The sequence below is a fragment of the Elaeis guineensis genome, chromosome 15 (assembly GCF_000442705.2).
Source record: "Elaeis guineensis isolate ETL-2024a chromosome 15, EG11, whole genome shotgun sequence".
Classification (NCBI taxonomy): Eukaryota; Viridiplantae; Streptophyta; class Magnoliopsida; order Arecales; family Arecaceae; genus Elaeis; species Elaeis guineensis.
Genome location: NC_026007.2, coordinates 67,680,341 through 67,689,813, shown reverse-complemented (window position 1 = coordinate 67,689,813; position 9,473 = coordinate 67,680,341). Strand labels below are relative to the sequence as shown.

At 39.3% G+C, this 9,473-nt stretch overlaps 1 protein-coding gene across 1 annotated transcript; it reads right to left on the bottom strand.

Moving 5' to 3' along the window:
* Nucleotides 1–3,143: 3,143 nt before the first annotated feature.
* On the bottom strand, nucleotides 3,144–4,583 carry LOC105058369 (transcription termination factor MTERF8, chloroplastic). The gene has a single exon (XM_010941273.4). The coding sequence runs from the start codon at nucleotides 4,441–4,443 to the stop codon at nucleotides 3,265–3,267; it is 1,179 nt and encodes a 392-aa protein (XP_010939575.1). The 5' UTR covers nucleotides 4,444–4,583; the 3' UTR covers nucleotides 3,144–3,264.
* Between the last annotated feature and the right edge of the window lie 4,890 nt (nucleotides 4,584–9,473).

Below are 9,473 nucleotides of genomic sequence, written 5' to 3'. Positions count from 1 at the left end.
CAGGGGATTTTTAAGGATATGCGATAAGAGAAGCTATATGGCAACCTCAAAAAATATTATTTTTGTCATGATCGCATAATCTTTCTTAGCTACGTTGTGTCACAACATAAAGTGAAAGTTGATGAGAAAAAGGTGAAAGCGATCAAAGAGTGACCTATTCCTACCAATGTATCTGAAGTGAAGAGTTTTCATGACCTAGCATCCTTTCATCGGAGGTTTGTAAGGAACTTCAGTACTATTCTTGCTCCTATCACTGAATGCATCAAGAAGGGAGAAAAATTCAAGTGGACTAAAGCAGCTCAAAGGAGCTTTGAGTTGATCAAGGAGAAGTTGAGTTCAACACCCATTCCAGCTCTACCCGATTTTTTCAAGACTTTTGAGGTAGAATGTGATGCCTCAAGTGGGGGCATTGGGGCTGTTCTGATGCAAGAAGGGCGTCCCTTACCATATTTCAGTGAGAAGCTAAATGATGTGAGCTTGAGCTATCCTGTCTATGATAAGGAGTTCTACGCTCTGATTCGGACTTTGGAGACTTGGCAACATTATTTATTGCCAAAGGAGTTCATCATCCGTACTGATCATGAGTCCTTAAGGCACTTAAAAGGACAAAGCAAGCTGCATCGTAGACATGCCAAGTGGATGGAGTTCTTAGAAACCTTTCCTTATGTAATCAAATACAAAAAAGAAAATATCAATATCGTGACTAATGCACTTTTCAAGAGGTATGCTTTGATTTAATTGCTTAATACTAAACTAATGGAATTTGAGCTGATTATAGATCAATACAAGGACGATCCAAATTTTGCAATTATTTATAAGGAGTGCGAGAAAGGAGCTGTAAACGGCTACTATAAGCATGACGGATACTTGTTTAAGTCAGGCCAGCTGTGCATTCCTAACGGTTCCATTCGAGAGCTTTTGGTGAGAGAAGCTCATGGTGGCGGATTGACGGATCATTTTGGAGAGAAAAAAACATTGGAGATAGTGAAAGAGCACTTATATTAGCCAGTCATGATTCGTGATGTGCATCACATCATTGAGAGGTGCGTCACCTGCAAAAAGGTGAAGAGCAAAGAGACTTCGCAAGGGTTGTATATGCCGCTACCTGTACCAGATCAATCATGGGTAGATTTGAGTATGGACTTTGTGCTTGGGCTATCAAGAACACAAAGAGGGAAGGATTCGATTATGGTGGTTGTGGACCGATTCTCAAAGATGTCTCATTTCGTGCCATGCCACAGAATTGATGATGCTTCACATGTTGTAGATTTATTTTTCAAGAAGATAGTGCGTCTGCATGGTATACCAAAAAGCATTGCGTTTGATCGAAATGCCAAATTCTTAGTTACTTTTGAAAGACCTTATGGAAGAAGCTTGATACTAGATTGCTCTTTAGCACGACTTGCCACCCACAAACCGATGGTCAGATTAAAGTGGTAAACCGTACCCTCTCTTCTTTGCTTCGCACTGTTGTTAACAAGAATCTGAAGAATTGGGACGAGTATTTAGCTTATGTTGAGTTTACTTACAATCGTAATGTTCATCGCGCTACTAAGCATTCTCCTTTTGAGGTGGTTTATCGATTCAATCCTATCATCCCACTTGATTTGGCACCACTTCCAATCAGTGAAAGGGTTTGTATGGATGGGAAGAAGAAAGTTGAGTTGGTTAAGTCTATGTATAAGAGCATCAAGGAGCAGATTGAGAGGAAGAACTTGACTTATGAGAAGGCAGCCAACAAAAGGAGAAAACAAGTTTGCTTTGCTTCAGGTGATCTTATCTGGATACATCTTCACAAGGAACGATTTTCAAGCCAAAGAAAATCTAAGCTCATGCCGCATGCTGATAGTCCATTTCGAGTTGTTGGGAAGGTGAATGACAATGCTTACAAGATTGAATTGCCTGGTGACTACAATGTATCTGCTACATTCAATATTCGAGATCTTTCTCCTTACTTGGAGGATAGTTTGGATGATGGGGAGGATTTAAATTTGAGGACAAATCCTACTCAACAAGGAAAAAATGGTGTGCACCATCATGAAGAAAGAGATGATCAGATGCCATATGCGGATCCAATTACACGAGCAAGAGCCAAATTGATGACTTTGCTCACTTACGTAGAAGCATGATGTTGGTGCAAACCAGACTTGACAGTAATTGAAGGAAGCTATTGTTTGGGAAAAGACCGAGTCTAGAAGGTTGTTTTGTTCTTCCTTAATTCGTCATTTAGTAGCCACCATCATTTTTTTTGTAGCAAGATGCAGCCACCATGATTTCCTTAATAACAAGATGCAGCCACCATGATTTTCTTAATAACAAGATGCAGCCACCATCATTTTTTTTGCAACAAGATGCAGCCACCATCATTTTTTTTGCAACAAGATGCAGTCACCATCATTTTTATAGTAGCAAGATGTAGCCACCATCATTTTTATAATAGCAAAATTCTGTTATTCTCTTTCATTTACTGAATTTGTCTTATGTTCTCTCTCATATCTATATAAAGGGAGACGATCTATGTATTTTATTCAAACTTCAATGGATGAAAATGAGTGTTGCTGAATTCTCTTATCTAACCCTTGTGTGTTAGTGACAAGTTACAAACCTAAGAACTTATCACTCACGTTCTCCTTTTCTTGAGTGTGGCGTTCTATCCTTTTGTGATCTGATTGTGACGATTTTTTTATCAATCAAGTTTCAAAGGTTCTTTTTTCTTTTAATTTTTTGCACTCTAACCTTTATCCTTACCTACACAAGACAGTTATTCAGGCCTAGACACATCAGGTAAACTTTTCCGGAGGGCATATATGATTGCACAATGGTGGCAGAAATCAAAGTGGCTCACTTCAAGCAACTTTAAATCCTCCTCCATAGTCACTGAAGTGAGTTTATAATTATAAGAAGCACTTCGTTTCAGACACAGTTAAAAACCTGTGGCATTTCATTGGATCATATGATGCTTATCGGTCAACTAGTTGCATAGAAAAAACAAAGTTTTAGGAATCAGAGCATGTAGTGCATCTCCCTTGAGTTTCTAAACTAATTAAACAACTCTCTTTCTCATCCAAACAGGTAATAACTCAGTGCTTCAGAATACCAATAACCACAGAAACATAGTTAACTGCTTAAAAGAACACCAAAAGAGCAAACTAAAGCAGTTTGAGAATCATTGCTTATCTAATTGTTCAAATATGAACATTCATACCTGCTTGTGCGACAATTAATAAGCAGACAAGCAAGTCATTCTCATTCTATCTCTAGAATTCAGGATAAAGGGGTTGGTTGATTGAGGCCAGAAGTATACAGTTTATACAGTTTAGGCCCTTCCTCTTTGTGGCAGAGAACATACTTCTTGATAAAATCCTGTTCTGATATACTCATTATGCTCTGCAGCTGGGACTTCCTTCTGAGCAACCCTTTTGACTTTAGAATCTCCAGTGCACGAACCCGAGGAATCGACCTCTTCTCCAAGCTATACATAAGAAGCTGTGGGTTGAGGGCAAGATAGGAGGGCTTGCACCCGGCTTCCTTCACCCAAAACTCCATCTTTCTTCGCATCACCCTTTCAGAGACAGATAGGAAGAGTGGCGCTTTTCGGAATGCAGCGAGGAACTCTGACTCCGACCACCCCAAGCTCTTCATGAGCTCCATCTTGGCCTGGAACCTGGCTCTGCTCACCATACGGACGATCTGAATGGCCCACACGAACAAGCCCGAGCTGCGGGGCATCTTCAGCTCGTCGACACGGTCAACCAAAGCTCGGAGCGATTCCGTTCTCTGAGTAATGAAGGTAGGGCGCTTCCTCACAATCGTAGCTAGCCTCTCATCCGTGATGCCGCAGTCCCGCAAGAGCGATATGTTAGGAAGGACGGTCTTCTCGACGCTGCAGCCAAAAAACCACTCGTTTCTCTTCAACAATTTCATCAGAAGATCGGTGGAGCCTAGTAGATTCTTCCACACCTCAATCTTGAGCAGGATTTGGTCGATGCGGAGATTGAGTACGCTGGGATTGGAAAGGATCAAGGGGATGAGGTCGGAGGGGGAGAAGCCCATGTCCAGAAAAGCTCGCATCTTTGGGACCAGGGTCTTCTCGGCGTCGTGGCAGAGGCATCTGGGATTCAAAGATACAAGCTTTCTGAGATGGGCGTCCTCGAAACCGTAAGATCTCAATAAATCCACCACGGATTTCGGCTTCTCGGTGGATTTGAGGTGGGAGAGGGGTTTGGAGACTTCAGCCGCCTTGTCCGGCGGGAACCGACAGGAGCTCACGAGGTATTCAACAAGGAATTGGGGCTTGTGAGATGGACTCTCGCCGTTGCCGCCGGCGGTGGAGGTGGAGAAAAGGAGGAGGTGTCCGAGGCGGCGGCGGTGGAAGAATGCGAGGAGGGTGGTGGTGGTGGTATTACACCGAAGGAAGGAGGCGGAGAGTTTGGGCAGCAGCATCGCGGCTTTGGTAGAAGGGAGTTGGGTGGCCGCATCACATTGCGGCCGCTAGGGTTCAAAACGATGAGTCGTCCGTCGCGGGGACCAGCTCTGGCCAGACCGGAGGATTAAATCAGACCGGCCAGACCGGGGGATTAATCAGACCGGTCTGGGAACGGATAAAATCAGACCGGTCCTCCGAAAGCAAGTATTAAATGGTCAAACCATAAAATCGTTGAGCCCATGTTGGCTTGTTGCAATACCATCAAACAACCTTGCACGTACAATGCAAAATATTTTCCTCCAAGAGACCTCTGGAGGATGGGAGGGTTGATGTCCACCTGTTGTTCTTCTGGATTAATGGCTTTGAGGCTTTGATCAGATGATAACAGCATTGACCACTGAGCAGAGCGTTTATTCTAAGAGTCGCAAGTGAGTATTAATTGGCTCCACCTTTATGTTTGATATATGTTCTATAAAAAGAGATGTCCGACATTAATTGTAATCGACTCTCGCAGTTGTTTAAATGGTATATCAGATTATAACAAAATTCAGCATGGTGATAACCGATAAATCAGATCAGGAAAAAGAAGAATGAGTAGAAATACAAAAGCCAAGTACAAGAAAAGAATCATCTTTGTTATTTGTGATGATATGTTGTCTTAAATAGTAAATATGCTCACGGTCACCTTATCATGTATCAGTTGTGATTGTTGTAGTAATTCTCTGTTTCGGGATGGTTCTTCTAGTACTTCTATAACAAAATATGAATAGGAACTCTACCTTTCTTTGTACTAGTTTAAGAACTCTTACCTTTCTTTATAGGTTTGCACTAGTTCACATTGAGTGGCATTTGCTAAAAAAGAAACTTGTATGATAATGTACCGTCCCTAAATAAGAAGGTTTACAATATCCTTGGGATTATGCGGATCTGGGATCAACTTGAGGATTCAGTATGCCAGGCACCATTAGAGTCGGACTTGAGAAAAATATCAGAAAGAGATACAGTCACAACATCACCGATCGCTCTGCTTGATAGCAAATCAGGAAAAGTCGTACATAATACTGCAATAATTTTGAAGCATGATATGCACATAAGTGGATGGTTTTCTGAGAGTATGAATTTATACCCTGGGAAGATCTCATCACCTAATAGAACCTGTCCTAACAACAATAGCACGTATCAACAAGCTTTTTGGTTCTCTGTCCAACTTATGATGATCTCGTTGTCAAAGTGGCCTCAACAGAGAAAAAAAATATGCTCACAGAATTTTGTTTATGTCAAAATAGGATGTCATTATTCAGCATGAAGCATTTAATTTTGGCAGCAAGCAACATGTCAAAATGATTCAAACAACTTTGGTTTGATAAATCTTGAGCAAACAGTGCATCAAAATCTAATAGTCAAATTCATGATCAAACCAAATGGCATTTCAAATAGATTTTAGTTGACCTGCTTTTTCATGTCTTCACCAAAAAGCTCAAGCCCATGTGGGACAAGCAACTCTGGAAGATTTATGGCATCAACTAGTTCCTAACTGCATGAGGCCACTGACAAAGTACATCCAATAGTTCGATGCAAATAACAAGCTCCAATCAATCCAAGTTTATGCTTCAGTAGCCTTTATTCAAGTTGTAATATTCCATGAAATGGCTACACTACAAGCTTACAATTTATAGCTTAAATTGTAAATTTGGAACTTCCATGAGGCATGAATCTCAAATAACAACAATATAGGACAACTTTCATGATTCTTAATCTTACATTACCAATAACATATATAAGTACTTGGTATGTAATTCATCCAAAGTAGCTTTCTCTTGATTTTTTCTTCCTTTTTTGAGACAGTATAACTACAGACCTTGGACATTGCATTGCAAAATTCGATATTGAAAATCCTGAAATTTCCAAAAGAATGATAAATTTCAGTTGTAGGCACCAACATTAGCATATTCGATCAGCTGTTCACCTACAATCTTTTTGTATTCTCCTTTATACAATTGTCTAAAGCAAAGCTAGACACATATATCATTGGAATGGCACTCATTATGGAGTTGATGAAAGAATCATACAACTTTAGTCAAACATGTTCAGATGACACATTTGCTAGAGTGATCACTCAAGAAGTCAAACGTAATCCCTTAATGCAATCATGGAAGGACACAAAGAAGTCATTGCACATTATCTTGCCACAGGAATATGGTGCCTATCTTGCCACATGCAGTGGTATACATCTCTAGCAGTCCAACTAGTTTAAGAACTCTTACCTTTCTTTGTAGGTCTGTACTAGTTTACATTGAACGTGATTTCCTCAAAAATAAACTTGTATAATAATGCATCCACCCTAAATAAGAAGGTCCACAACACCCTTGGGATTACGTGGATCTGGGATCAACTTGAGGATTCAGTATACCAGGCACCATTAGAATCAGAATTGAAAAAAATATCAGAAAGAGATACAGTCACAACATCACCGATAGCTCTGATTGATAGCAAGTCAGGAAAACTCATACATAATACTGCAATAATTTTGAAGCATGACATGCACATAAGTGGATGGTTTTCTGAGAGTATGAATTTATACCCTTGGAAGATTTCATCCCCTAATGGAACCTGTCCTAACAACAACAGCAAGTATCAACAAGCTTTTTGGTTCTATCTCCAACTCATGATGATCTAGTTGTCAAAGTGGCCCCAACAGAGAAAAAAATATGCTCACTGAATTTTGTTTATGTCAAATAGGATGTCATTATTCAGCAAGAAGCATTTAATTTTGGCACCGCTTGAGCAACATGACAAAATGATTCAAACAACTTTGGTTTAATAGATCTTGAACAAACAGTGCATTGAAATCTAATAGTCAAATCCATGATCAAACCAAATGGCATCTCAAATAGATTTTAGTTGACCTGCTTTTTCATGTCTTCACCAAAGAGCTCAAGCCTATATAGGACAAGCAACTTATGGAAGATCTATGGCATCAACTAGCCACTGATAGAATATATCAAATAGTTCTATGCAAATAGCAAGTAAGCTTAAATAAATCCAAGTTTATGCTTGAGTAGCCTTTATTTTATCCATGGAGTAGCGACACTATCAGATTAAGAAAAAATCCAGCATTATGGAGGCAGAAAAATGCATCAAATTGGAAAATATCCAGCAGAAATACAAAACAATATCAGCAATCAGATATATGGAGACAGTATACTATTTGATTTGGCACTCAACAGGAGTAGAACAGCAAGCTTCATTGATTTATTAAATATATGAGATCATTCATATAGACTTCAGTGGCTAAACTAATCATGCAAATTTGACACATTCTCCAATCCATTTAGTTAAGGATGCTATGAACCAAAATATCAATCACTGTCAATTGCCCTTACACAATATCATGGTGTTACCAAAACTGCTCATACAAGTTAAAAAGAACTGGTCATGTAATTGTTAAGAGATTAACATGGAATACATGAACTGAGATCATAAAGGCCATGGGAAAATCAAGAACTTGAATCAGCAGGAACCACCAGTATCACAGAAAGTGATATACATCTGTCATAGTCTTAGGACTTTCTCCTGGTGCTGGAGAATATACTTCTCTGAGCAATCCTTGACAAGCAACATTTTGGATTTCAGCATCTGCATGGCCTGATGCCGAGGAATCAATGACTTCTCCAAGCTATACACCAGAAACTTCACTTCAGTGGCGATGTCCGATTGCTTGCCCTTGACTTCTTTCACCAAAATTCAGTCTTGGAAGAAAACACCTCAAAAACTGTCAAGAAAACCAGGCTCTTGCAGAACTGGGACAAAACCTCAGCCTCCAAACACCCAAAGCTCCTCAAAAATTCCAGTAAAATGATCATCTGGTTCAGCTCTTTCCAGTCCAGCAGTAATTGGTTCACTATCCTGGGATTGGGATGGTTTGTTTTCAACATGTTTGATGCTTTCATTGTGAACCCAAACCCTTCCAAAAAGGCATTACTTTGAGGTGGCAGTGAGTCCATTCAAAGAGTTACCATGATGCCAGTTATTCCACCTTTAACCAGGGAAGATTGGATTTCCTTTATTTTCTTTTTAAGGCGCTTGGGGCGGAGGAGCTCACCATCTCAAAAATTAAAAATAAAATAAAAGAAATCCAATCTCTTTAACTAGTTTAGAAAAGGAATATATGGGAAACATTTAGTATGAAATTAATTTATTTTGAAGATATATATTTGCCTTATATATCCTTATATGAATAAAGATCACCTTCTAGTCAACAGAATCGGTTTAACCTCGAATTGGCCATAAAAATTAAATAAGATCTGAATTTCAAATTTAACCAAGAGCAAAGGCTTGAGAGTATATAGACTAGTTCCAATTAAAACCTTGACATTTAGGGTAGTGGACGTTAACTTTTCATAACTATAAAAAGAACTAACTTGCTCTATAATATATCGTTCAAGAGTATATGCAGACTTCATTTCACATGAAGCTGGCTCTAGCAGTATAACCACATATACACACTTCTCAACTATAAGGTTTCCTTTGTTTTCCTTGCTAATATGTACCAGTAAAGTCAAAAAATACCGTAGGTAGATATACATCAGAAACTAAAAACCTGTTATATTATATATCTAGATTTGATTAGTCCAACTAGGACCAGCAACTCTTTTATTTGCCGTCACAATTTCACTAATTTTCCTCAATAAAGCAGAACACCACTCCACCAACCTTCAATAAGTGGATTATTTAATCCACCAAACGTGATCTTACAATAAGGAAACAAGGAAAAAACAGCCACTACGACATACAGAAGGGGTTCCATGATGCATAAAATGCTATAACCAAAGAACAACATGAAGCAAAAGAAACAGCAACATATAACAATTTTTTTCCTTTTTAGGAAGCATAATCCATGTTTCTTGGAACAATTGGAATCAAACATAAGTTTGCAGTTATTTGGTGTTCCACAAAAACTAATGCTGAAACAAGCCTCTTTTAAACATGTTATGTATTCTGAACAGAGAGTTGGGCCCACTCCTATGCAAGAGCGCTCATGGATAGC